Genomic DNA, 27937 nt, shown 5'->3' on the forward strand with positions numbered 1-27937 from the left:
ATACTTGCATGAGTCCTTCAACCATCTTTGTCTCTTGAGCGTGTTCCATTCATTTTATTCTTTTTTTTTTTTTTGGTATGGTTATAAGTTATGCGCTTTCGCAAACGGCCGAGTACGCACGTACGGATTTAGCTTGACCTTTAATTTTGACACAAGAAAATTGCCATTCACTCAACACGTCAAGAAAAAAAAAAATAAAAGAGATAAATGAAGGAATCGACGTCGTCTTGTTGATTCTTCGGCATATAGCCGAAAAGAAGAAGCTAACTCCGAATTTAAAAAAAAACTAGCAAACGATCTGCAACGGGCTTTGAATTGTGTTTGTGTAATTATTTTGCCACATACAATAAATCCGATATAAGTGCGAGATTAGCCGTGGGTATAGCCAAGAAAGTATAAATACCGAGGCTTTGCTCAATTAGTCACTTGAGAACAACTTGCTTTGAGACTATTGGTGATTGATGCGAGTTAATGAAGGTCAGAGAAAACAGATGGCAAGCAAGTTACCCAATTGCCTTGCTCATCAACGTTTTCACAAAGCATTCACGAGGAATTACCTAGTGCTAAAATTGGCCACAATCATCTAAGAGTTTGAAGGAGCATGCAATTGTAGTTCACAACTGAAAGAATAGGTCATAGTGAGATAAACAATGACTATGGACAACAGCAGCAAGAGTAGAAGAGGCAAAAAAAAGTAGCGGGGTGATCCGGGAATCGAACCCGGGACCGCCCGTAAGTCAGAAACAGTTCCCATAAGAGAACAGTTCTTGACCCTAAACGAGAATCATACCATCTAGACCAACCACCCGCATTAACTTAGACCCATACCGACCTAATTATTCAATCAGGTATAGGAAAATCAACTACGCCACAAGCGTAATTTTTCGGATTTTGAAATTCTACTTTACTAAACTGTACAAAATTTCAATTTACCTTCGACGAGATTTTACTTTGTAAAATATAGAAAGCCCTTAGTGCTTTGTCAATGTGTGGCCATGGCTCAAATTGAAACCAAATTTGTTAAACAGGGCTCGGTTTCTGAGGTTTCACTATTACTTTAGCTAGAAAATTGAGCATTCTTCAGTTTCAACAAATTTCGCTACGATTCATTGCAAAAATATTTCACTTCCAATTCAAAATCAGAAAGCAGTGCAACAAAATCTTCAAATATTGCTTTTTAGCCAGTGTTCCTGAGAAGAAAAGCAGCAAGTGAGGAACAACAACTTCCACTCATTCTTAAATAACACGTTACAGCTGGCAAGGGTCTTCCTCCAAAACGACAAAGTAAATAGTCTTGAGCAAAGCTATACTGTAAAGCAGAGCATTTTGAAGCACTGACCTCGGTATCAATTTTGCGTCCTTCAACCCTGAGCATTCATGTTTAGTTTATCGTTTTTCTTTGTAGTTTTGCATCCAATTGCAACACTGAATCAAACCACAAAAACCACTTCATCTGAAAAAAAAAAAAAATAAAAAAATAAAATAATCAAAACCAAAGAAGTCAAAACTGAGACCATCTTCACGAATCACATCCACAAATGATACTAAGGCATAAGCTCCTACATCAAGCCTTCTCAATAAGGTTACACTCTACCGTTAGCAATGTTGCACTTCTGAAAATACGAAACATTGGAATCATTGCCCACATTGATGCCGGGAAAACCACCACCACCGAGCGAATGATTTATTATAGTGGGAAGAGCTCACGGATTGGAAATGTCGACGAAGGGGATACCGTCACTGACTACCTTCGTTCAGAAAGAGAACGTGGTATAACTATTCAACTGGCAGCCACAACGATACCGTGGAACCAACACAAGATTAATATCATTGATACTCCTGGCCATGCTGATTTCACGTTCGAGGTGGTTCGTTCGTTACGTGTTTTGGATGGTGCTGTTACGATTTTGGACGCAGTTGCTGGGGTCGAAGCTCAGACTGAAAAAGTGTGGAAACAAGCGAGCGTGTTGGGATTACCGAGAGTCATATATATAAACAAAATGGACCGCCCTGGAGCTGGATTCAGCAGGACTGTGCGAGAAGTCATTCAAAAGCTTGAGACAAGGGTAGTATTGTGCAATATCCCGTACTTTGAAGTTGGTGCAGATCAGGAATACATTTTCAAAGGGGTTATTGATGTATTGCATGGTAAGTTGTTGAAATGGAAAGAAGAGGATAAATTCGGCAAAGAGATCGATGTTTTCGACTTGGGTGAGTCCAAACCTGAACTTTTTGAAATGTACAGCAAGGCGAGAGAGTCCATGGTTGAAACTCTAGGCGAGATTGATGAGTCCGTTATTGATGCATTCCTTGAAAACGATGAAGATTACTTGAAAATTTCACCTGAATTGTTAGACCTGGTAATTCGGAAAGCTACATTGAGTAACTTTTTAGCGCCAGTATTTTGTGGGTCGTCATTCAGGAATATTGGAGTGCAGCCATTGATGGATGGCATTTCCAAATATTTACCGTCCCCGTTGCAAACGACATTGCCAGATATCAAAAGTAAGAAGAAAGAAATTTCGAAAAAGATGGACGATACAAGAGGATTGATATTCAACAACGATAAGAACTTGACTGTAGGTCTTGTCTTCAAGGTTATGACACACGCGACAAGAGGCCCCATGACATTTGTTAGAGTTTACAGTGGAAAGTTGAATGCATCCACTAATTTGATAAATACAAGAACAGGCAAAAAGCTTTTGGTTAGAAACTTACTTGTGATGCATGGAGATGCACCAGAGGAAGTTAAAAGTGTTAGCGCTGGTGATATTGGTGTTATACCTGGATACGAGACCGAGTTCAAGACTGGAGATACCTTTGTTTGCAGTGCAGTGGGTAAAAAAGCTATGGGACCGATGGAGTCAAATATGACATTGATGCCTATCGATATTCCGCCGCCTTTGTTCAATGCTAGTATAGAGCCACATACTGCCGGAGACGAAGCTTACATGAGAAAATGTTTGGATATATTGGTGCGCGAAGATCCATCGTTAAAGGTGCATGTGGATGAAGAATTGGGACAAACGGTGCTTAGTGGAATGGGTGAACTACATCTAGATATTGTGCGTGAGAGATTGATTAATGACATGAAAGCAAAAGTTAATTTGCGTGACGTTGCAGTTTCTTTCAAGGAATCCTTTGTGGGTAGGACCGAGGCTGAAGGAAGTTTTGAAGCCGAGAATACTGCAGTCAAATTGATTGTTGGCCATGTTGAAAATTGCACCGACTTTGAGTCAGTGCCGGGCGCACACGTATTTGAGGATGAAAACAATGTCATAATCTTGCCAGATTCTGCTGCTTCAGAGCACGCCAAGACTGCTTTGAGTGATAGACGCTGGAAGTGTCCAAATTCAATAGAGGACTTGAAAGAGGCTGTGATCAATGGGTGCTTGACTTCGTTACAGATGGGTGGTCCACAGTTGGGTCTTTCATTGCATTCGACTGTAATTACAATAGACCATTGGGACGCACCAGTAGATAAGGGTGAAGAACTAGTTTCTTCCTTGATGAATGCAAGTAGACAAGCTATCCAATCAGTCAAAGAAGAGGTGTCCAACTTTGCAATTTTCGAGCCAGTGATGATAACAAAAGTCTATGTGAACTCAAATGACTTGGGCGAAGTTTCGCATGACTTGACACAGAGGTGTCAAGCTGTCATTTTAGCAGTTGAGGACGAATCAACACAAGATAGTGAGATTGCCGATTGGACCTCAGAAGTTGCTGAAAAGACCTATGTACCACCTGATTACACGTTATCGCGAGCCAAAGGTAAAAGTGCGGACTTTGCCAACAAGAAGATTATTATTGCCGAGACACCATTGAAGGAAATGATTGGGTATTTATCGAAATTGCGTGCTCTTACTCAAGGAAGAGCAACCTTTGACATGTCCTTTATTGGAATGAGACGCGCAGTTGGTTCAAGAGCAGATTCTATTGCCCGTGGGTGATTATCATGTATATAAAACTAGCTTGTCTGTATATAGTTTATAGTATTCAAGCCACAGATCCCAGTTGCATATATGTCTCTGTGTAACCAAAGAAATAAAAGAAGCCGAAAAGCGTAACAAACTCAGACAGAGACAGAGACAGAGACAGAGACAGAGATACAGACAGACAAACAAGAAGTGAAAGAAAAAAAAAAAAAATTATACGAAGAAAAAGAGTAAACAAAAGCTTATTCCATTATTGAATCTCTAAGACAGTGAGATTGATAGAGTGACCGTGGGAGCAGAGAGAACGATATTTCCCAGGCATTGCTATATAACACCAAGATGGATTTTGTTGATAGGGCGCCTTTGTCACTAGACAGGGATAGAGTAACGTGCTTGCTCTTGATCAATACCCATCTTATGAAGAAATGCAGCAACATGTACACCAACGTCATATGTAATCAATCATTAATGCAGCAAATGTCAAATGAGAATAGAGTCAATATTACTCAATCATACGCAAATTACATCAAGAGACTACAGTGTAACTTGACCACGTTGAACTATATATATGAGAAGTATCATGGCCTGCAGCAGCAGCAACAAGCTCAACAACATCCTCCAAGGTCCACATTTCCGGTGGTGTTGTCAGCTCCTCCAGATATGCCTGAACTTTTCCCCTTGTATGCCAAGTTACAGGAGCTCTATGCTGAAGCGTTGCAGTACTTGAGGATGAAGATGGAAGAGATGAAGAAGAATCAGATGTTGCAAGCTCAGTCTGGGAGAGTAGTAGGAGGAGTCAGAGCTGGAGCTGGAGCTGGTGCCGGAGCTGGGATTGGAGGTATGGGGCAATTTCAACAACCACAGGTAGTACAACCACAACAGCACCAACAGCATCCAAATTCAGTACCTACTCCTCAACAACTGGCTCCCACGCAACAGCAATTGAATATGCAGAAACTGCGGCAGCAACAGTTGCAGCAACAGTTGCAGCAACAACAACGACAACGACAACAACAACAACAACAACAACAACAACAGCAAACGTCACAATCGCAACAACCACCACTCTCCTCATCAGCTTCTCAATTCCAACAACCTTTTGACGACATGCTCCTCGCAGACACTTTTACAAACTCATCGTCACGGCCACCTCTGGGTTTGGGCATGAATCCCAACATAAACATGAACATGAACATGGATGTGAACCCCAACTTGAACATGAATACCGGTGGCATGGGTGGAATTGGTGGATTTGGAGGTGGCATGAATCCTGCAGCCAACATAGGAGTTGACTTCTCCAATAGCAACAATAATAACAGCAGCAGCAACAATACTTCAAATTTCAGCACCGATGGAGGAATTGGTGGCATTGGCGGGGTTAGTGGTGGATTGAGCAACGGCTCTAATTTCCAGATATCAACCTTATCTCCACAGCAAATTTTGCAACAAGCAAATGAAGCCAAGAGCAACAATACCAATAATATTGGCGGTGTCGGTGGCAGTGGCAGTGGCAGTGGCAGTGGTGGCTCTCAGCTCAACCTGAATGAATTTGGAATATTTTGATGAGGAGATTAGAAGTGGACATTGGGGCGAGGCGGTTGTTTAAAGATTGAGTATGTTTTGTATGTTTATCACCCCAAATCAAGGATACTTGTGTATCCTCTTTTGTGATGAGAAAAAGGAAGGGGGATTAGAGGGTAATGAATTGCAAATAACTTCAAGCGGATGTTGATGGAGTGGCCCTATTTGGTACTTAATGTTGTTAGATAATTGTAACTATATAAATTTTGTTAAATTACGCTCTCGAATTCAAACGTGTTCGGTTAATTTTCTGTATTTTGAATAAAGCTTGGGAAGTAAAAGAGGAGCTCTATTCTGTATTCAACGTTGAACATATATATATATATATGTACGCATGAATAATCGTTTATAAACAATGAATGGGTCATCTCTGATTGAACGAAACAACAGCTTCTGTCAATCTCCTCGTTCAAACTAAACAGTCAGGCAGTGATGGGTTTTCTGGACCAAAGGCAAGAATTATGACGCATTCATTCATCACACTCACTTTCATTGGTTGAGGAGGAAGTAGTGCAGGTTCCTATTACTTCCATTTAATGCACTCGGCGCCGAGATCTGAGCTTGAGCTGGAGCAGATAAAGTGGACGATGGCGAGGACGAGGAAGCCGGCTGTTGAGGACGGACAGATGGCGAAATAGGCGTTGGTTGTTTGAGGTCGTTCCGTACTGAATATTTTTGTGATACCGTCTCATATGATTGATGATGGGGCTTGAAATGATATTCTTTTGGTCCACTGTTTGTACTGCTATGTGTTTCTGTTTTCGAGTGACGATGATCTGCTGCACCGTTGCCGCTGTTGTTGGTGCCTATTTTGTTGTGTACCTTGTTGTTCGCAGTTGAGTCAGACTCTGCTTCACTATGAATATCGGAATCTGAATGTATTGCCGATCCTGACATTGAAGTTGATGGAAAATCCGAGTGTAGTAGTTTCCTTGAAAAGACTTCTTCTTTGGGCGGAGTCACAGCTGGCACCTCATTGCTATTGTCATGGTCACTTGTAGGTGAAAACGGTGAAGGTAAATTGGCCAATTGCTCAGATTCACCTCGTTTGTGAAGCAATTTCAAAGAAGCTGGTGGACCACCGTGCAAACTCGTACTTCTGATTCCCTTAAAATCTCTTCCATTACCATTATTCAAAGAGTCATGATTCATCCCCACCAAAATACTAGCAGCCTCCAACAATTGTACTTGTTGATGTTTTGAAATCAACAATTTTTTCGTTACATTCCATTCGGGTGTATGCTCCCACAAGTGTTTAGCTAGTGAAGATATATGTTTGTAGCCTTTACCACATGCTTCGCATCTCAACTCCTCCTTGACTCGGCCTGATTCTCCCTCACTAGTCCGACGAACAACGAAATCTCGTGAAAGCTTTGGCAAAGGGTGGCCATTCAGTGGTGGCGGAGACGTTATAGCGGACAGATCTTCTAGATGCTCCCGTTGTTGGGACTGAGGCTGCAGAGACTGCAGTTGAGCTTCTTGCCGTTGGTGCTGATGTTCAAATTTGTGATAATGAAACGGGTGTTGTTGTTTGGAGTTTACACCTTGTTCTGTAGAGTGATTTTGCTGATTCTGCTCATGGTGACTATTTACGGAAGTGTTTGGCTCTTGTTGTTGTTGTGAATACGAAGAGGAGGTACCGTGTGAGTGTATACTACTGTTGTAATGTTGGGAATGTGAGTGCAGCTGATTGTGCTTCTCCGGCTGTGGTAGATATTGGCGAGTGCTGTTCTCATGGTTATTATTGTACTGATTATACAGCTGTTGTTGTTGTTGTTCTCGTTCTCGTTGTTGTTGTGGTCGTGGCTGTTGCTGTTTGATAGGTATAGAATAAGGTGCTGAGTTTGAGTTCCTTCGATTGTAGTCAAATTGATGACTACTAGTTGTCATGTTTACTTAGCCCCTCCTCTTGGTGTGTGGTGTTCCGTGCAGTTGGCTTCTGAGCAGTGAAAAAGTTGAAATTGTCAGTTAATATGGTTATTGTGTGGATATAAGGTGCTGAGCTATCAATTTCAATGGAGTAATGAGTGATAGACAGATAGGTAGATAAATGGTGGAAAAATGAGTAAGGCGAAGAAGAAGAAGTAGTCTACATTCTAGTTCTCTTCAAAATTTTTTTTAATTTTTTTTTTTAATTTTTTTTTTTTTAATTTTTTTTTTTTTAATTTTTTTTTAATTATAATAATTACAGTCAAGTTCTCATGTATTTACGGAGATGTTCTCTCTAAGACAAAAGTTCAAGTATATTCAAACGATATAAAATTATTTGACTTCGCCATATCGACTTTGTCTTCTGGTACACCACGGGGCAGTACATGTCGTGAATACCAACAGCTTTTCTATGAGGTGCAAGAATACAAATAAAAAAAAAAAGAAGATTTAAATTATGTTTTGAGCGAATTCTTTTCTGCAATCTTCTTTGTATCACTTTAATTCTCTCAGACACACAACTGCTAAGTGAATTGAGAGACATAGAGACGAGATTGTTTGTATACCTGTGTGAGCCCAAAGGAGAGGTTGCTCTCAATGTAGAATAAGCGGAACCATCGTTCGACCCACACGCCCTACTTTTTCTTGTTTGAAGGAGGCAGTAAACTTTTGTTTCAAGCACCAATACTACATTACTTGCTCCACCTGTACATCACTTTGCTCTCTATAATATGAACAGTCCATATACACGACTGCTTGTCCCTGTGTATTTGTGTGGCATGATTGAGGAGTACGTGTAGTCTTTGCGGGGCCCTTATGTCGTGACTTCAATACGTAATTGGCTATCACGGAAAGAAATAAAGTTGTGTCTGTTTGTTTATTTTTTTTGTCTCAGACACAACCTCCCTGATTTTTACACGCGCATTTCGTACAACAGACATTAGTTTTACGTATACGCATTTCATTCTTTTGTACAACTAGATCTTGCTTTCCAAAACTTACTACATTTACTCTCCACTTCTAAAACTCATTATCTAGCATACCATCATCATCACCACCACCATCAATAGCAACATTATGCACTTCCACGGAACTGAAACCTTCTTGAGTAGCATACAATGTATCCTCAATCTTTTTCAACAATGTTAATACATCCAATTGTGAAACTAGTGCTGTATCACCTTCTATATTTTGAACCAATATCTCAATGTCACGACACTTGTTGAAATAGAAATTCCTTTCAACTTGTAAAGTATCACAATTGAGCTTGTATTCAGTCAATTGCGTCTCTAGCTGTTCATTTCGCTCGAGTAGTTGTTCAACTTCCTCATTAGTAATGTGATATCCATGGTTATTGTCACCATTGTCACCAGCATGGCCCGTATTGTTACCACCATTACCACCACCACCATTCATACTCCCATTTGTGCTGTTACTGCTGTTGGCATGCGAGTGACGCCCGTGATTACCGTTATGTGTGTAGACATTCACGGTAGCTGAGGGCGTAGTCTGAAAGGACGACAAAGTGTCACCACTACCACTACCACCACCACCACCACCAAGCTGCGAGGGTACTCTCCTAACCAGTCTATCCGAACTTCTTCTTGATTGCTGAACTGGAGTTGTGACTTTTGAAGAAGTAGTAGGAGTAACCGATTTCCTGGGTCTCACTCTAGCTGACATATTACTACTAGTATAGTTGGACGATAACACATCCTTGCTGTGCTGATTCTGTGGAGTAGATGAAAAATGACCACCTCCCCCTACCCCTCTCTCCTGCTCAATTGGGTCCAGATTCACTCTGTGAGTACCACTAAATTGCATATTGTGATCACTGCCGTAGCCACTACTACTTCGGTTCACAGTGTTGCCAATACGGGGACTTTGACTAACTTGACGCCTTCTATTAGCAGTAGTCGAAACCCCAGCAGGTGGACCTAATTGTTTCAAAGTTGACTTTTCATTCATAGTGGCATTGGGCATCAGATTCAACGTACTATAGGGACTGCTTCCACCGCCATTGACAAGTCCATTTCTTTTACTCAATGCATCATATTGTTTATTCACGTCAGCATTTTCATTCCAATATCTCTTGAACCATTGTAACAAGTCCAAATTATCTTGTAGTCGACACTTGATCAATCTTTCAACATCAATATTCTTGGTAATACGATGCTTATTAAACTCCAGTTGAAGTATCTTCCAGTTATGGCGATATGCATATTCAGTGTTGGCATTAAATTTCACCTTGTTCAAAGCAACTCCGCCCGCAATTGAGTCCATCAATTGACAAAATGCAGCTCCTGTGCCACATTGCTCAATCTTGGTGTAGTTCAAATCGAGTATGGTGTTGAGCCATTGCAATAGCTCTGTCCGTGATTCACCAACCACCATTATGTATCCATGTCAAACACACAAGTAGTCCGTCTTTGGAAGAGTCAAATCAATGTGCACTCAAAACAAGAATGAGCAAGATATTGCAAATGGAATGGAGACGCGTAGGTGTAAATCCCTAGTACTTCAACTGACTCAAGTTTAAGCTGCTCTCTGGAGAAATGACTTTGGTGCTTCGCGAATCTACCTGATGTGGTATGGTATAGGGCGATTATGAAGTATATGTTATGGTAGTCAAGTCACCCTGTAAACAAATGAAAAAAAAAAAAAAAACTAAAATAGAATACGCGTTGAAATTTCTTTTTTAACACATTTCCCAAACAAATCAACATACACGTAGAATGTGCTTACTTTTGTTGTCAATGTGTCACAACAATTGCTAGATTATGTGAATACAGAATCAAAAGTATCTCATCCAGCTCTACAGTTCTTTGATTACTCACGAAAGGAGCGATAAATGCGAATACAAGAAGTCACGTGATATATTGCAAATATTAGAGGTGGTAGCTTTGTAACACCTCTTTCCTCAACTACTAGAGTGATTAAATAGTGGGTAACTACATATGAGAGCATAGACAAAGTCCCAAATTTCTACAAAAGTATTGTTGTACGCACTCTGAGGAGCTCTATTATAAAGCTACCAACAAAAGGGTCTTCAACTATGATCCCATAATACAACAAGTCTACTGCAAAAGCCTCCAACACTTTCAAGCAGCCTTAACATCTCCCACAGTCCTCACATCGATCGTCAACTCTCACAATGAGTGAGTGGTTTATTATCTGCCCCTTCTTTCTATGCCTCTGTACCCTTTTGTACTAAAAGCTCACACTCGGCCTGCAAGCGAAGAATAGTGTTCTCTATTTGCGCAAACATGTCTAACATTAAAAGATCAGTTACACCCAAGGCTCTCGCACAGCGAACCAAATCGCTGACTTTCCTTGGTTCACGAAAGTATGTCCACTTACTATCACTCTCATCCAGTGCTTCCAATGAATCTTCTTCTATCAAACCGAAATTTAGAACTGCATGGCGGCTTTTGAATCCTTGACGCCATCCTCTCGACACTGTCCGAGAACCCTCGAGGTTCGCCACCAATAGCGTACTTGCAAGAATTCATTGCTTCTTTTAACGTGGCTGGTTTCGTCTCATTGATCAACGTCTTCATTTTCTCTGCAATGGCTTGTTGCTGAGCTTCAGATAACACTCTTTGTGAATGCGTACCCGTTTTCTTTTTGCTTGGTGGGTGGACTCGGCTCTGTAATGTCGAAAGGGGAATATTGTACTTTTCGGCAATTAATCGTAAACCAACCACTTTGTCTTCCTCCTTCCTCCTCCCCCCCCCACAATTGCTACGTATATATTCAAATTCAGCTTTCTGTAGATCTTCATTGGAGTATCTCTTTGTCTTGAGCCCACTCTTCTTGATTGTTTTAAGTGATTTACTCTTCATGGTTTGACCTAGAGAGGAGGAAGTGATTGTTGTTTTACGGTTTGTCCTGTGTGTTACGTTTCTCAGTGTTTATCATTCTGCATATAAAATACATGGTGCGTTGCAACTGCACAGCCTTCTACTCAATGACGCAATTCACTTAAACACGACAATCTAATGTCTTGTTTAATTTTAGTCATTTTTGTTTGTAAGATGATGACACTTTGTTGTTCTCCAATTCCAAAATTTTAATTTGTGCCTCCAGTCCCAATTCCATCGTCATCCCTACACAAAAGAGCAAGAAACAATACACACATAGCAATTATTTTGCTGTTTCGACATCAAACACATTTGCCAAGATAAATTGCACTTGTCATCAATTGAAACTTTTCCTCCAGCTATAAATAGAGACTCAATTGGATCCGCAGATAGAAATCGCTCCAGAGCAAACCCCTTGTGAGACCCCCTTCAAAAAACATACGAATTGAAACAGCCACCGCAATGTCATCATCCACCACCGGATACAAAAAACATCTTCAGGACCATCCAGACTCTTCTTCATCTGCATTGGCTTCTGATTCTGATTATGATGTCAATGATGCATCTTCAACAAGACCAAATCCGCCCTTGAGAAGATCCTCATCATTATTTTCACTTTCTTCGAAAGAAGATATCCCCAAACCAGAACAAACTGAATACTTGAAATTCATCAACGACAATAGACACTTTAGTTTGATTAGAAACTTGCATATGGCCGACTTCATCACATTGTTGAATGGGTTCAGTGGGTTCTATGCCATAATATCATGTTTGAGATATTCATTAACAGGTAAATCAAGTTATGTTCAAAGAGCCCATTTTTTCATTGTTTTGGGATTGTTTTTTGATTTCTTTGATGGTAGGGTTGCTAGATTAAGAAACAAGTCCTCATTGATGGGCCAAGAGTTGGACTCGTTGGCTGATTTGGTAAGTTTTGGAGTTTCACCAGCAACGATTGCATTTGCAATTGGGTTCCAATCAACTATAGATGTCTTGTTGTTGGCATTTTGGGTCTTGTGTGGATTGACAAGATTGGCTAGATTTAACATTTCAGTTAACAATATCCCCAAGGACAAGACTGGTAAATCACAGTATTTCGAAGGATTACCTATCCCAAGTAACTTGTTTTGGGTAGGGTTGATGGCTTTGTTGGTTTATAAAGACTGGATTCACGAGAACTTGCCGTTGGGCGTGGTATTTGCTGACACCCCTTATGAGTTTCATTTATTAGCAATTGGGTTTGTATTACAAGGTTCTGCTAATATTTCAAAGTCGTTGAAGATTCCAAAACCATAACTTGCCTGAAATAAGAGGCTTTACACTGATTTGATACGTATATAAAATAAAAAGATTTGAATATATATGAATGTGTATTAAGTGATATACGACTCAGAGCAAAGCTGAATTAAATGCTAGTAAAAAATGTCTCATAGACCCTGCTCAACCCACAACTATCCCGTCGATTCCATACTTGTGAGGCAAGAAGTTTCCAAATGTACAAGTATTTGACAGCGTTCACTTTGCTATATGCATGATTTATACAGTTGCGAGAATCTACAACACCATTGACCAAGTTGAAAACTCCTCAATTCGATTCGATGCAGCAACCGATACACTACAAACTTGGATACATGGATGAGTTTATAGATGACTTGCTAACACAGGAGAGGGTCGTTGATATCATCATGCCTCGACTCATCTCGAGATTGAGCTTGGTGGAACGCGGACTAGTTGCCCCTCGACACTACTTTGTTGATGAGACGGTGCAAAAGGTGGCTACAAGCCCGATCCAAGACGCTGTACATAGTGACACTGAAAGTTCGTACCAAAGTGATAGCGACTAGCATTTAATAGAAAGCAGTGCTTGATGAGAGTGATGTAGTTGCCTCCACATCAGCCAGTGCCTTTTTCCTCAGCCAACCCCACCGACGTCATAGAGTCAAAAAAAAAAACCGAAAAAAAAAAAGACAAACAACCGGAATTTTTTGCAGATTAGCTCATAGATCTTGACACCAGCTACGCACCTCTTTCCACAGATTAATGGCGATAACGAATCTTCTAGATGAGGCAGATCGGCACTCCGAAGCCAGTATCCACGCCACTTCTAGGACAAAGGTCATTTTTGTTGTCGGACTATTCATAATTTCATTGGCTGCATTTGTATGTCAAACAGAGTTCACTTCACAAGCATATAAACTAAGATTCAGTGAGCCGATTTTGCTATTGGCAGTGACGCATGGACTGTGGTGGCTCTTGTGGCCGTTTCAAGTGCTCTTTGTTTCTGCTTGGAGGACTATCAGTAAATTGAGCAAGCGGGACAAATCAGTCAAGGTCAATACTGCGATGGGGAATATACAATACCAAAGACTAAGTTCCACATCAGGACTTCTCGAAGAACTGGAACAGCCACAACAGGAAGTCCCCATACAGAATATCAACTATTGGAGGTACTTCAAAAAGGCAATTGTCAAACAGTTCCACAACGTCTACCACACCTCGGTGCTTATCTACGAAGCTAATGTCAACGACAACAAATCAACAAAGCATCTTAACGAAATCATTGAAAGCAATGTCCACATTTCAAACTCATCTTCAATAAGCGATTGCGTTCGCACATTTTTCCAAGCACCAGCCATCAAACACATTTTATTCAGGACGCTGATTGTAACGACCGTGCTTACCGTAGCTGGGTTCACGTGGTATGGTGCCATGTCAATGACGTATGCTGCTGATGTGACTGCGATTTACAACTGTTCCGCATTCACTGCGTATGCCTTTGCCATTCCGCTCTTGAATGAAAAGTTCTCTTGGTTGAAAGTGAATTCGGTGATTATAGCATTGGTTGGAGTGTTTGTTGTCTCGTACTCGTCTAGCAGTGGTGTTGGTGATGCTGGAGGTGGTGGTGGTGAAAACCCCTACCCGTATCGGTTCTGGGGTAATCTCATCATCTTTGTTGGAGCGATATTGTACGGATACTACGAGGTATTGTATAAGAAGTACCTTTGCATACCAGCCCATTTGTCCAAAATCATCACACCTAGGAGGCAGCTGACGTTTGCAAACTTCATCATGGGAATAATGGGAGCTTATACATTGGCGTTTTTGACACTTGTCATTGCGTTTTTGCATTTCACGCATATACACAGAGTCAATTTTTTCAACTATGGAGACAACACCAAAACCATATGGCTCTATATATCTGGCTCGATAGTCAGTAATCTTTTATTCAGTGCATCGTTCTTGTCGTTGATGGCATTGACCAGCCCTGTCTTGTCCTCAGTCAGTTCCTTGACCACCATTTTCCTCATTGGTGTTGTTGAGTGGGTGGTTTTCGGAAATGCGTTGGATTTGCAACAGTTGATTGGAGATTCGTTTGTCATTGTTGGTTTTGCCATGTTGACTGTTGCTTCATGGAAGGAAATCAGCGAGGGCAATGAAGATGACGATGTTGAGGCTGTAAGTACGTACTCTTTTGCCGTGAGCACTGACGGAGATCATTAGAATACAAGACGCTTATTTATGTTAGAGATCTCTTTTGTGACTGTGGAGAGAGCCATATGTGCACCAAAGGTGCAAAAAAAAAAAAAAAAGAAAAAAAAAAGAAACAGATTGAGAAACAATAATCGACACCCTCTGCAAGCGCATTTTGCCACCACTAATTCAGCCATAGATCATCGCCGCCCACAAAAATGACAGTTGACGACCATGATGTTGCAGGATTCCAGGGGTTGATGAGATCATTGAACTTGGATTCTAGTGAGTTTAAGCAGTACGATCCATCAAGCTTTCCCACATACAGTTTTGAGCAACTACTGAATTTGAAGCTTGAGATTGAGTCTCAGTTGAGGATACTCTTTAATTTGCTAGAGCAAAAATACGGAGCCAATATGGAAACGAGATTAGTCAGTTCAGACGGGTTTCCTAGAAGCGATATAGATGTTGTGTCCATCAGGTTGATTCGAGTCCAGATTATTCGATTGAAGAATGACTACAAGGAGTTGTTGAAGGTGCTAGACTCCAAAGTGGCGGAGGAGTTTTCAAGGAGACAAAGTGAAGTGGGTGACGAGCAAGTACAAACTGAACTGAGGCAGCCGCAGCAACAGCAGAAGCGACTGCAACAGCAGGCAAATCCCACGATCCCATTCGCGCAAGTCAAAGAGGTTGTGTCAGGTGGTCCTGCTGAGTCGGCAGGCTTACACGAAGGCGACTTGATCATTGTATTTGACAACGACATACATGCACTAAATCACGATAAACTATCTAAATTGGTTGAGAGGGTGAGGGCCAAGCCTGGTGAAAAACTACTGGTGTCTATCAAACGTGGTGACAAAATCTTGGATTTAACTCTAGATACCAATGCAACGTGGGATGGCAAGGGAATCGGGTGTCGTATTGTACCTGTGTAAGTTCCGTTTGAAGTATAGGTTAATTCAAGGCAATCTCTCAGCCCCCGTGTAAAGTACTTGTGAAAGTCAAGACGTCTCCACTTTCAACAACATATTCTTCCATGCCCTCTAACTCCCAGTCTGTGTCGTTTATAAGCACCAAGATCCCCGGTCGCACAGTGTCATCTTCAATAAAAACAGGTATATCCTTGGGATCTGTGATTATGTTATCGCATATATATTTGATTGCATCTTTCATCGTGGCTTCACCTTCTTCAAGCGGGAGCACTGCTTTATGTTCTCTTACTGATGACGAGATGACATCGAGACCTCCGAGGAACTCTACTTTGACTTTGATGGTCATATCTGCGTGAGGGGGAAGGGGCACTTTAGCTGCTAGAGTAGATGATGATGATGGTCTTGAAAAAAAAAAATAGATAAATAAGACAAAAGAAATTTGACAACCATTTCAATGTCGCGACTAATCCTTAACCGAATAACACGACACGTACTCTTTTTTCATATTTTTCCCTTCTGTCGACTTGTCATTTGCGTTGAAAAATAGACTCTCAAGGGTATTTCACACTGCAAAAGAGCATACCCAGCCATGTTGTCCTTTATATATATAACACTTGCAATATTGTTTCTGACCATTGTCAATGCGGCCACGGTGTCAAATAAGGACTTTGCTTTGGTCATGTACGATCCAGCCTTGATTCCATTAAACGATTCAAGTGCCACGCTATCTGGAGAGCTCACCCAACTAATTACTTTTTTAAACATCCACTACGATACAACCCTTAGCCCATACAGTGATGACGAAGTACTGTTGTTTTATGATGATTACCCAAGATTCGATCATTTGGTTCTACTTCCATCGCTGAAGAAGGCAATTGGTGCCAAGTCAGGTTTAAATCAGCATCAATTGTTGAGATTCATCAACGAAGGTGGTAATGTTTTTGCCGTGGGAGGATCGGAGGCTGCATTGCCTGAAGGAATCAGAATTTTTTTGAATGAAATAGGTATCCACCCAGCTCCAAAGGGATACAAGTATATTGATCATTTCAACTCCAAAGATGGAGTTGTTGAGTTGAAGAATGAAAACTTGATTGCAAATAACAGAATAGTGGACAATTTAGGCGCCACCAAGTATACAGGTAGTGCCGCATTGATTTCGAATAATGAATTGATCCAGCCAATTGTAAAATCTACCAAGACTGGCTATACCAATAAAGCTGGCCAAGTAATGAGCGACGAATTCACCTGGACTTTTGGTGAACAAGGATTTTTGGCAGTAGGATTCCAAGCTTTGAACAATGCCAGGTTAGTTTGGGTAGGGTCAGAGGAGTTGTTAGTTGATGATTCATTGTACAAGTGGTGCTTCCAAGACTCTGGAGTGATCAAGTTGCAATTTGTACACCACATCAAAGCCAATGAACCAGAAAAGTTGAATCCACACTTATACAGAATCAAGGATCAAGCAATTTACACAATTGGTGTTTCTGAATACAAGGACGGTAAATGGGTTCCGTTTGAAGTAAAGAATGAGGGTGAGCAGTTGCAATTGTCATTTAAAATGTTGGACCCATACCAAAGATTGAATTTGAGTCCGTTGGGCCCAGTTAGCGCTACTGAAAACAGTAATGAGTTGGATGCTTATGCATACTTTGTCAACTTTACTGTACCCGACCACCATGGTATGTTTACATTCGAGTTGGACTATAAACGCAATGGATTGAGCTACATCTTGGATAAAAAAGTTGTGACAGTTAGACACTTGGCCAATGATGAATTCAAGAGATCATGGGATATCTCAAACTCGTGGTTATACATCGCAAGTACTGTGTTGGTTATTCTTGCTTGGATCTTCTTTGTTGTCTCGTACTTGTACATTGGCAGACCCAACCACGTAAAGAAGAACATCTAAATAAATTGGTTACCGTTTATAGACTGAAAGTAGAGGTTCAATGCATTGACAAAATTGACCTGTCTTGAAAATCTTCCTAACATTAGTTAGTATTTGACATTGTAATGAAAGCACTGCATATTGCATCCCCACCATCTTCAATATTCAGATCTGTTTTATTTCTACTATCTTTTAAAACAACTATCTTCAATGTGTGAAACTCAGTTGTCCCTATCAAATTGTTCATCATAAAGAAGAAGATGGCCATGAGTGTGCGTCCAGGTGACAAAAGATCACATACCTTTTCAACAATACATCAACAGTAAATGCATCTTGCTCAGAAGAAGAACCAAAAAGGTTTGAAGAAAAATTTTCCTCAAGTCGTTTTCGTGTCTTTTAATATTTTCACACACACACACACACACACACTCTCTCTCTCTCTCTCTCTCGAGATCCGCAGGGGACGGACGCAGAACTTTCAGCACGAGACCAGACCGTCATATTATATACCACACAAACCAATTGAGATACAACTAGATTATTCCCTGCATTCATGTTTCATCTAGCGTCCTCACTATACACCCAATACACTAAGCGAGAGCAATACAATGTCCTCATTCTAGGACTAGACAATGCTGGCAAAACGTCGTTTCTCGAGCATATAAAACTACTATACCCATCGGCAAACGCATCCTCCTCTTCTGATAAGAAATCGCATAGTTTAACAGCTCGTGTTAACATCGGAAGCGATGACACTTCTCATGACAACAATGCCAATACCGAATCAAATACTCAAGAACGATCAACAACGTCGATTTTGAAATCTAAGCGGATCTTGCCTACAGTGGGACAAAATACAACAACGATCAAATTCGAAGCTTCGGATAAACTGTCACCCTTTGCATCTCAATTCAAAAATATTAATCTTAAATTTTGGGATTTGGGAGGTCAGCGATCATTACGAAATATGTGGTCCAGATATTACAAACAATGTCATGGGATTATATTCATTATCGATTCAACCGATACCGAGAGATTTCAAGAGTGCTATGAAACATTGATTGAAATAGCTCATGATGATAGCTGGCTTATATCGGGAGACAATGATGCTGAGCAGACTATAGGCATAGATGGGACGGTTAATGTTCCGATTTTGATGCTTGCTAATAAGCAAGATCTACCACAGGCAGTTGATTTAGTGAGCTTAAAGACGGGAGTTTTTATTAAATTGGTGAGCGAATTAGAAGCTACGGATTCGAAGCTTTTGCCTGTTAGTGTGTTGGAGAACCAGGGGTTGAAGGAGAGCTTGGAGTGGTTGGTGACGCGGTTGATTTATAATAAAAGCAACAAAGTTCCGCAGTACAGCTAGGAGAGAGTATGTTTAAGAAGAAAGCTTCATAAACTTTTGGTGCTGCTCTCATGTTGGGTGTTTAATTAGACCATCCATGAGTGAATAGTGAATTACCTGGTGTGCTAGAAGATTACACGTCGACACCACGCAGTACGCCCACTGCCAACCCCTAAGTGCATCAAGTTGGACTACGATCTCAATGGAATTGGAATGTACGAGGTACTCTGTGATCAGCTATGTACTCTCTATTACTTTGTCTTAGTAAACTGGCTAATAACCCCATATAGATTAGAAAGGCAGCTTCGTCCATATTTTGCAACATTGGCTCATTCATTTCTCTCTACTCCATGGAACAGAGTTATGGGCTTGCTGTATACCGTTACTTTTTCTTTTTTTTTTTTTATTTTTTTTTTTAGTTCCTTCTACCACCGTCTGCACGTGCAGTGTGTGGCACAGTGTCAAGAAGAAAAGAAGATATGACGTATTTTGTTAAATGAAGGTTTCTACCATACACAAAACTGGGGTTACTGGAATAATACACTGAAGGAATCCCGAATTATACGACATCCAAAGGGAAGAACCAGTCAGCAATTGCCGCAAAGACGCGAGTTCCCCACCACTCTTGCAATTTGTATCTTGAGTAGGTACCAAATCGGAAAAGGCTCGAAGAAGTCCTTCAGCACATGCACAATTGTTCTTTTATTATTTTTTTTGCTGCTTGAGAAACGCTGCGCAGGGAATGAAATTTAAACTTAATGATGCATTAATAGTAGTTCGTACTAGCTTTGGTATTACGTAGGAGGTGCGGGTCTACAAAGTTCATTTGCTTCCGGGGGATATTGTGTTGTAGTATACAAGTGGACGTGGACCAAAACTGGAGTAACAAACAAACACAAGTATCAAACAAGCACTTCGACCCCATCTCATTGGCAAATGCGACTAAAAACAGCGTTACCTTCTAGCCTTATGTCATATACTCGCATTGTCCTGATGGTTAATGTAGGTTGGCATTTAACTCATCGTGCATCGGTTTTTTTTTTTTTTCTTCAATTTTGTGGAGTTTAGCAAACGAAAAGCTGTACAAAAGAAATGAAATTGGGAACGTCTTTTCTTATTGTCACCCACGTTGGCACGAGAAGCTGGCTGATTTCGGAATAGGGCTACTCGAGGAAATGAAGTGTCTGTGTAAGCAATCATCAGAAGAGATCGAAAGTTACGAGAAATAAAGATCTATACGTTTCGTGAAGCTGTCGGAGTCTTTACAAAACAAAGAATCAAAGCAATGTGCTTTGAATGTTGATGAATTGTGTGTATTGCTCCTGCCGCCAAAGAACAATAAGAACTAGTGTTCTCATTAAGAATCTTAGTTTGAATATGAAGTGGGGGAATTGTATCAAGATGATTGAAGAAAAAGAATGACTCTATCTCTCTTTTTCTCATTCTCTCTCTTGTATAATTTTGCAATTTGAAGGAAGAAGGGGAAAACAGGGGGAAAATTTCATATAAGCACACACACACACACACACACACACACATATATATATATGTTTGTGTATTGAAGAATAATAGTAATAATAATAGTAATAATAATAGTAATAACAGTAATAAAGCATAAATGTATATAATGTATATAATATGTAATAAATCTAATAGCAATCCTACAGCAAAACTAATCATCCACCTTTTTTGTTTGTTGTTTGTTGTTTGTTTTTTTTGTTCTTTTTTCTTTGAACCACATTTCAACACTTTTCAGTTTTTTATTCACATAGCAAGCCACATATTATTCTCATTTATAAGCAATTTGCTCTTTAGCATATAAAAGCACACACAATTGCCTTTCCAATTGCTATTCCAAAAAATTTATTCTCCAATTCCACAGTTTTAACCACAAACTTCAGCATCATACTTATCCACTACACGTTTTAGTTTATACCAATAGCACACTACAAACGCTCAATCTGAACTAATTGCACATTTCCAATTCAAGTCACTTGTTGAGAATAGACTACTTGCATCATTGAAAACGACAAGTTTGAATAAAACATGAGTTCGGAAGGTAAATTTTTCACCAAATTGAAGAAAACTTTCAAAGGGGAGAAAAGTAACGAATCTTCGCCCAATTCGTCACCTAAAACCTCTAAGTCCGCATCAAAGAAAGAAACCAACCCAAAGAAGGAGAAGTTGCTTCAAGAAGCTCGAAAGGAAGGAGAAAAAGTATTCCATCGTAAGCACGACGAAACCACTGCAGCAGCAGGCAGTGGAGGCGTTGCTGCAGGTACAGCTGGTGCAGCTGGTACAGCGGGTACAGGCGGTGCAACTACAGCGACTACATCGTCTTCAACAGCAGCCAACATTGGTAACAAGGAACATGACAACATCCTCAAGGAAGCTTGGGAAGAAGGACACAAGCTATTCCATCATCAGTCCAAAACAGGAAACACCGGTGTTCATGCTGGTGGAACGGCACCCGCAGCAGCAGCAGCAGCGGGTGTTGGAGGCTATGGTGCATCTGGCCACCACAAGCACACCCCAAGTTCCGGATACGAGTACAGCTCCGATCCAAATCATGTTGTTACCAGCTCGTCAAAGGGCCGTGTGGTCTCATCTCCACCAAGACGTTCAAGAGAGCCACTTAAATATGAAGTTCCCGGAGATTTCAGCAATGAAAAGAGTCCTACTGATCCAACGGTTATTGAAAAGTCAGAGAATCAGCAGTCAAATACCGCTGTAGTTACCAACACCAATCCAGCGTATAGTGATGATGCCAAGCCAGCAAAGGGTCACGGAAAGTTTTTTGATCCAAAAGATACACAAGGTGGTGTTCTTGGTGCTGCTACAGCCTCGGAAGGATCTGCTCAAGCTTATAATGAGGGGGATTTCAAACAATCCCATGAGGAAGCAACTAAAGCTAAATATATCGACACTGATAACTTGAAAACAAAGCCGGTAGTTTATGAACAGGAAGAAAAGGCAAACCAAGCTTTAGAGGAGATCAAGCAGGAAGCGTATCGCGAGGGAAACAAACAAGGTAGAAAGGATACACAAGAGGATCCTTCCATTTTAGGATCTAGACAAATTGGTGGAAGCGGTACCACAAATGATGATCAAAATCCTGACAAGGAAGCCATACATCAAGAAAATAAATCTGCTTACAACAAGGATGGTATTGCTGGTATTCTTGAGAAAGAGCAAGGCGAATTGCCATCAAAGTCGAAGAAGCAAGAATCACACTCAAACACTATTGAGACTGGTGGTGCAGTTTTTGGTGGTGCAGGTGTTGCCTCTGCAAAGCAAGACAACTACGATCCCGCTGATGCTGAGAGAAGAATCTCCGACCTTGACAAGCAGATTAATCAAGCTGACAGCAAAATTGCCAAATTGAGAAATGACCCTAACAATGCGTCGACTTTTGCAGTCCGTGATGAGCCTATCAAAACACCCAAGTTGGATGATGTGCACGATGAATATGATCATTCTGATGGTCATGATGAGTTTGCCGATGCCCAAACAGATACCAACACTAATGACAATGCCAAGTCGGGCCAAGGCGTGTTGGCTGGTGCTGGTGGTGCATTGGCAGCAGCAGCAGGTTACTTGGGCTATGGTGCAGCAAACAAAGATCAAGACCGTGCAAATCAAGGTGTTACTCCCGGCCAAAAACAAGAAACCTTAGACGCCTCTTTTGCGGCTGGTCAGCAACAATTTGAGAATGAGCACGCTGGTGTTACATCCAGAGACACCACAACACAAAACCAAGAGGGCCTTGTCGGTAAGGCTGCTGGATTCTTGGGATTTGGAGGAAACAAGGAACAAACCCAAGCAAACGAGGGTGTTACTTCTGGTGAAAAGCAAGAGACTCTCGATGCATCTTATGCAGCTGGTCAGCAACAATATGAAAATGAAAAAGCAGGAACTGCAACTAGAGGTGCCCCTGGTGAAGAACAAGGAGGTATTGTTGAGAGGGCAGAAGAAGTTATTGGTGGAGCTACCGCTGCAGCTGCTGGCTATTTGGGTCTTGGAGGACCACGCAATGCCACAGAGGGACACAAGCAACTACTCAAAGAGGCTCATGAGGCGGGAAAGAGAAAGGCAGAGAATGAGAGACAGGGAGCTGCTTCAAGACACACCGGTCAAAATCAGGAAGGCTTTGTCGAAAGAGCTGAAGGTGTGATTGGAGGGGCTGCTGCCGCCGCCGCTGGGTACTTAGGATTAGCACCTCGTGATGCTGAGCAAGAACATCAACAGATTCTTAAGGAAGTCTACGAAGCTGGAAAGAGAAAGGGAGAAAACGAAAGATTGGGAAGTGATCAAACTTCCGGTCTGTATTTGGATGGAGCCAAACAGCGCATTGGCGAAGCTTCTGCTACAGCTGCAGGTGCCCTTGGCTTGAACAGCTTGCAAGACTCGAAGGAGTCAACCAGTGACCCGTACAGCAGAAGTAAGGATGCCACTCAATCTCAAAACTATGGCTCTAAAGGGGTTTCTGCTGATCAAAAAACAACTGAAAGAAGAGGGCAAGGTCCATCAAGCACTTCTCAGTCTTCCAACCAGGGATACTTGGCCTCAGCAGGTGCAGCAGTTGCAGGTGCAGGTGCTGCCGTTACCGGTGCACTCGGGTTGAGTGGTAGTGGCGGTGATGGACACAATCCTACGGCTGCTGGTGACTCGTTAATAAAGGACGCGGAAGAGGTTGATCCTTCTATTGAAAAGTTGCCACCTCATAAGGTGAACAAGAAAGAGTTGGAAACGGAGGAGTCTCTTGGTCCTGCTGCCGATCAGTATGAGACTGAAGTTGTTGGCCTGAACAAGGAAAAAGTTGAAGACAAGCAACTCAAGGCGGCCGAAGACAGTGTCAGCAAGTGGAACAAAGAGCATGGATTTAAGAATCCGAAAGAGTCTTTGATCCAAGAAGCAGAGGAAGCAGACCCAGCCATTGAAAAGTTGCCACCTCACAAAATTGACAAGAAGGAACTTAAAGAGGAAAAGACACTTTCCGCTGATGCAGACCCATTGGAAAAAGAACAGGTTGAAGATACTCAGTTCAAAGACATTGAGGATGATGTTGCCGCATACAACAAAAAGCATGGGTTTACCAATGTCAAGTCTTCGTTGATCGAAGTTGCCGAAAATGCAGATCCTAGCATCGAAAAGAAACCAGCACATAAGGGACAGTCAGTCGATAAGGAAGTTGCAGGCAATTCAAATGAACCGTCAGGTGGTGACGTACAAAGCTTACCAAGTAAGTATCCATCAGTGACTGCAGACGAAATCAAGAGCTCTGCTGGTGCTGGGGGAGTTGGAACCAGTGATGCAACAAGTAAAAAGTCTGCCGATACTGGCAAGGACAACGATTCCAATACACGTGAAGTTTCAGACAAAGACCACGACCACAAGAAAAGTTCGATTGCCGATGTCGGAGCTGGAGCCGGAGCCGGAGCCGGAGCTGCTGCATACGGAGCTACTCATGAGAAATCATCGGAAGCATCCAAGCCAAAGAAGTTGGACGATTCATTGAAGAAGTCCCTCTACGAGGTGGGTTATTCCAAGGGTAAAGCCGAAAGCGCACGCTCCAACAACAAGAAAGGTGTGTTGGGAGCTACTGGCAGTGACTCTACTGATTCATCAAAACAAAACAAATTGGATGATTCATTGAAGAAGTCCCTTTACGAGGAAGGATATGCCAAAGGCAAATCTGAACCATCTGGATCTCAAAGCAAGAATGTTTCAGGCGCTTCTTACAATACTACTCAACCACTCAACCGTTCAATTGGAGATTCAAGCTCACATGTCGGTCCTGCAGCTGGCGCCACAACAGCTGGCACTACAGCTGCGGCTGTCGGTGCTGCAGATGCTAAACATGGCGCCAATCAACTGTTAGACAATGATTTGAAGAAGCAATTGTATGCGCACGGCTACAAATCTGGCGCTGCTCAATATCAAAGCATTGATCCAGATTTGAAAAGGGAATTGTACCAAAATGGTTATGCAGCTGGTCAAACGCATCATCAATCATCCACGGGGGGTTTTGGATCTGGTAGCGGTACAAGGGGTACTGATTCCAAGTTGGATTCGAAACTCAAACAAGACTTGTACGAACACGGGTATGCTAAAGGCAGCACCGAAAAGAAGGCAGAAAAGGACGATCACGTTCATGGTAGGTCTTATGGAACTTCGAACAGAGAAGCTGCTATAGTTGGAGGTGCTGGTGTAGGCGCTTTGGCGGGCGGCGCTTTGGGCAGCACTTCTCAGCCCCAATCAAACCAGAAGTCTTTGCACGCTCCAATTGATGGTAGATCTGAGTTGGTTGATGAGACCACTGCTCACAAACAAAGAGAAGACAATAGTAACAACTTGGTTGTTGAAGTTGTCGGAATCGAAGATCAGGAGGAAGCTTTGAGAACTGCTAGAAACGCTTCAAAGAAGTTGGACCAAAGAGGAGTGGATTTGTCTTCTGGTAAATTGGTCATTGATGCTAACAACAAGGAGATATACAAAGAGGATTACGTTAGTGAGAGGGAGGTTCCTGGACGTACATCTGGTGCATCAAATGTTATTGGACAATCAAGAACTGAAGGGTTCACACAGGGAGTTCGTGGTTTGGATACGGCATACGAAGGTGATGGTTCTGGTGAACAGACCAATATTTACGGTGGTCAAAGTGCTTCCTACACCCAAGGTACTGCTGCTGCCAATGTTGTCGGACAATCAAGAGCCGAAGGTTATATTCAAGGTACGCAACATGGTAAGGACACCACTTATGAAGGTGATGGTGCTGGTCAAAAAACAAACATCTATGCTGGACAAAGTAGAGGTGCTGAGCCACAAGTTGTCGGACAGTCTAGAGCTGAGGGTTACACTCAAGGCGCAAAAAATACCGATACCTCTTATAGAGGAGACGGTGCCGGTAAGACGACTGATGTTGCTCCAGGAGAAGATAGAAATGCTGCAATTGCCTCCATTTTGGCATTGGACAGAGAAGCTGCTCCAGGTGTTACTTATGGTGATGGAAGTCCTGTTCCAGATCTCAAACCTGGTGAGTGTCCTTATTTCAGTTCAATTGGCCAGCCTACCCCAGGTCCAGCCAGTGAATATCACAAGGAAGGTATTCCAGATCAAGGTGCGCACGCAGGCGTTGTTCGCGAAGCTTATGCCGAGGGTCTTAAGCGTGGCCATCATGCTGCTAGTGGAGCCTATGGACAAGGAGCTAGCGGAGCACATGGAGTTGATACTTCCTATGAAGGTGAAGGTGTTGGTGCAAAGACTTGTCCTTACACTGGAGCTCAAGTGCAAAGCACACCAAGTACTGCAGGTTATTACGGTGATGGTCTTTCTGGACATGGCCAAGGTAGTCATGGTGCTCGCGGTTTTGACACTTCTTACGAAGGGGATGGTGCGGGTGCTAAAACCTGTCCATACAAACCTACTCTGGGCCAATCCTCAGATCAATCTGAATTAGCAAAGCAGAGATTGCATGAAGCAGCAAGACAAAATGCTGGATTGTCAGCTACTGGTGCTACTGGTGCTGCTGGTGCTGGTGCCGGTGCTGGTGCTGGTGCCACTAAGGAGCTCAACACACATGAAAAGTCCTCAAACAATACCAACAAAGAAGATGAAGATGAGATATTTGTAAATGTCAAGGGTACCAAAGACAATGCAATTGCTACCAAGATTGCCAGAACTGCTGTTGCCAGATTACAAAAGACACATGCGTCAATCATCTCCAAGGTTAAAGAATTGCAAGTTGATGCCCACACTGGTATTGTTAGAGATGAAAATGGAGATGAGATTGCCCACTTTACAGATTTAGCCGTTGATGCAGACCATGCAAGCTCTGACAAGTATGGATCAAAGAGCTCATCAAGCATCAATAATACTGGTGGTGTAAGCTCCTCCACTCCTGCTACTGGAGCTGGAACTGGAGCTGGAGCTGGAACTGGAGCTGGAACTGGAGCTGGAACTGGAGCTGGAGCTGGAGGACTAGCTGCTGCTGCTGCTACTACTGCCTCTGCAAAGCATCCTCATTTGACTGAGCCTACACATCATACCAGTGCCAACGCTGGACAACAATATGGTAGTGGATCTGGAAAACCAGAACCACCTTACCCTCAGGGTGTGCCAGCAACTAAGGACGTTAATGCCACTTCCAACTATTCACCATCTGGTCCTCAATCTAATAGGGCGAATGAAGGTTTCCACACTCAATCTTCGTCTGGTGCTTCAGGTGCTGCTTCGAGTGGATTACCAAACTACTCCAACTACGATGACCACAGGAATCAATCCTCAAGAGAAGATTATACTCATGACAATGAAAAGCAAAACTCCACATCTCAAGGAGGTTTATCTGGCTTGGCATCAAGTGTTATTGGTGCTTCTGGTGCTGCTGGTGCTTTAAAATCATTAGGTCTTGCAAACCAAAGCGGTACAAGCCACGGAAAATCAGATGATAGGAATATCTATTCAGACAAGTCTCATTCAGACTCTAATCCTTCATCCTCACATTTACTGGGGTCAAATGCTTATCCAAAATCAGCCGTTGATGCGTACTCATCTTCTTCCGAAAACACAAGCTTTGACAAAAACGTCAATGATGCTACGTATGGGCAATCAGGAGGAAGATATGCTGATCACCAATCAACCTCAAAACCTTCCAATTATGTTTCTGAATCGGGTTATAGTACAAAACCTACTTCTGGTGTTGCTGATGCCACATCTGCGGGCGAAACAGGTGTTGGTAGATCCACTGGCGTAGGTTCCACTTCTGCTGCAACTACTGCTACTATTCCAAGTTATGCTGAACATAATAAAATTCCCAGAGACTTGCAACATGATGATGCTGGTGCAACTGGTGGATCCAATGTTGGATCATCATCACATGGATTAACTTCGAATGCTGCCGAAGCTGACCATGAAGCTACTACTGCAAACAGCTCATTTAGCATGCCAGGTGGATGGAATTAGAGAGGTGAATGGTGCCACTTTTTCAATAC

General features: G+C 42.0%; 11 protein-coding genes across 11 annotated transcripts; 7 read left to right on the forward strand and 4 right to left on the reverse strand. All coding sequences in view use genetic code 12, as the record gives it.

Annotated features, from left to right (window-relative positions):
* Positions 1 to 1538: 1538 nt before the first annotated feature.
* On the forward strand, positions 1539 to 3950 carry MEF2 (Mef2p; the record flags this gene model as incomplete). Its single annotated transcript, XM_051752285.1, has 1 exon — positions 1539 to 3950. One exon carries the CDS (start codon positions 1539 to 1541, stop codon positions 3948 to 3950), a length of 2412 nt encoding a protein of 803 aa, XP_051608747.1.
* Positions 3951 to 4274: 324 nt separating this feature from the next.
* KGF57_002921 (uncharacterized protein) lies at positions 4275 to 5498 on the forward strand (the record flags this gene model as incomplete). Its single annotated transcript, XM_051752286.1, has 1 exon — positions 4275 to 5498. The coding sequence occupies one exon, from the start codon at positions 4275 to 4277 to the stop codon at positions 5496 to 5498; it is 1224 nt and encodes a 407-aa protein (XP_051608748.1).
* Positions 5499 to 6005: 507 nt separating this feature from the next.
* Positions 6006 to 7406, reverse strand: KGF57_002922 (uncharacterized protein; the record flags this gene model as incomplete). The annotated part of the gene is made up of 1 exon (XM_051752287.1): positions 6006 to 7406. The coding sequence occupies one exon, from the start codon at positions 7404 to 7406 to the stop codon at positions 6006 to 6008; it is 1401 nt and encodes a 466-aa protein (XP_051608749.1).
* A 1059-nt stretch (positions 7407 to 8465) lies between these two features.
* Positions 8466 to 9839, reverse strand: KGF57_002923 (microtubule-binding protein; the record flags this gene model as incomplete). The annotated part of the gene is made up of 1 exon (XM_051752288.1): positions 8466 to 9839. One exon carries the CDS (start codon positions 9837 to 9839, stop codon positions 8466 to 8468), a length of 1374 nt encoding a protein of 457 aa, XP_051608750.1.
* Positions 9840 to 10813: 974 nt separating this feature from the next.
* On the reverse strand, positions 10814 to 11290 carry KGF57_002924 (uncharacterized protein; the record flags this gene model as incomplete). The annotated part of the gene is made up of 1 exon (XM_051752289.1): positions 10814 to 11290. The coding sequence occupies one exon, from the start codon at positions 11288 to 11290 to the stop codon at positions 10814 to 10816; it is 477 nt and encodes a 158-aa protein (XP_051608751.1).
* Positions 11291 to 11770: 480 nt separating this feature from the next.
* CHO1 (CDP-diacylglycerol-serine O-phosphatidyltransferase) lies at positions 11771 to 12604 on the forward strand (the record flags this gene model as incomplete). The annotated part of the gene is made up of 1 exon (XM_051752290.1): positions 11771 to 12604. The coding sequence occupies one exon, from the start codon at positions 11771 to 11773 to the stop codon at positions 12602 to 12604; it is 834 nt and encodes a 277-aa protein (XP_051608752.1).
* A 744-nt stretch (positions 12605 to 13348) lies between these two features.
* On the forward strand, positions 13349 to 14809 carry KGF57_002926 (mannosylinositol phosphorylceramide synthase regulatory subunit; the record flags this gene model as incomplete). The annotated part of the gene is made up of 1 exon (XM_051752291.1): positions 13349 to 14809. One exon carries the CDS (start codon positions 13349 to 13351, stop codon positions 14807 to 14809), a length of 1461 nt encoding a protein of 486 aa, XP_051608753.1.
* A 188-nt stretch (positions 14810 to 14997) lies between these two features.
* KGF57_002927 (uncharacterized protein) lies at positions 14998 to 15714 on the forward strand (the record flags this gene model as incomplete). Its single annotated transcript, XM_051752292.1, has 1 exon — positions 14998 to 15714. One exon carries the CDS (start codon positions 14998 to 15000, stop codon positions 15712 to 15714), a length of 717 nt encoding a protein of 238 aa, XP_051608754.1.
* Positions 15715 to 15751: 37 nt separating this feature from the next.
* On the reverse strand, positions 15752 to 16057 carry KGF57_002928 (ubiquitin-related modifier; the record flags this gene model as incomplete). Its single annotated transcript, XM_051752294.1, has 1 exon — positions 15752 to 16057. The coding sequence occupies one exon, from the start codon at positions 16055 to 16057 to the stop codon at positions 15752 to 15754; it is 306 nt and encodes a 101-aa protein (XP_051608755.1).
* A 243-nt stretch (positions 16058 to 16300) lies between these two features.
* WBP1 (dolichyl-diphosphooligosaccharide-protein glycotransferase) lies at positions 16301 to 18968 on the forward strand (the record flags this gene model as incomplete). The annotated part of the gene is made up of 2 exons (XM_051752295.1): positions 16301 to 17536; positions 18309 to 18968. The coding sequence occupies 2 exons, from the start codon at positions 16301 to 16303 to the stop codon at positions 18966 to 18968; spliced, it is 1896 nt and encodes a 631-aa protein (XP_051608756.1).
* A 2025-nt stretch (positions 18969 to 20993) lies between these two features.
* KGF57_002930 (uncharacterized protein) lies at positions 20994 to 27908 on the forward strand (the record flags this gene model as incomplete). Its single annotated transcript, XM_051752296.1, has 1 exon — positions 20994 to 27908. One exon carries the CDS (start codon positions 20994 to 20996, stop codon positions 27906 to 27908), a length of 6915 nt encoding a protein of 2304 aa, XP_051608757.1.
* Between the last annotated feature and the right edge of the window lie 29 nt (positions 27909 to 27937).

Source organism: Candida theae (genome assembly GCF_024610275.1).
Source record: "Candida theae strain CBS 12239 chromosome Unknown scaffold3, whole genome shotgun sequence".
Taxonomy (NCBI): domain Eukaryota; kingdom Fungi; phylum Ascomycota; class Pichiomycetes; order Serinales; family Debaryomycetaceae; genus Lodderomyces; species Lodderomyces theae.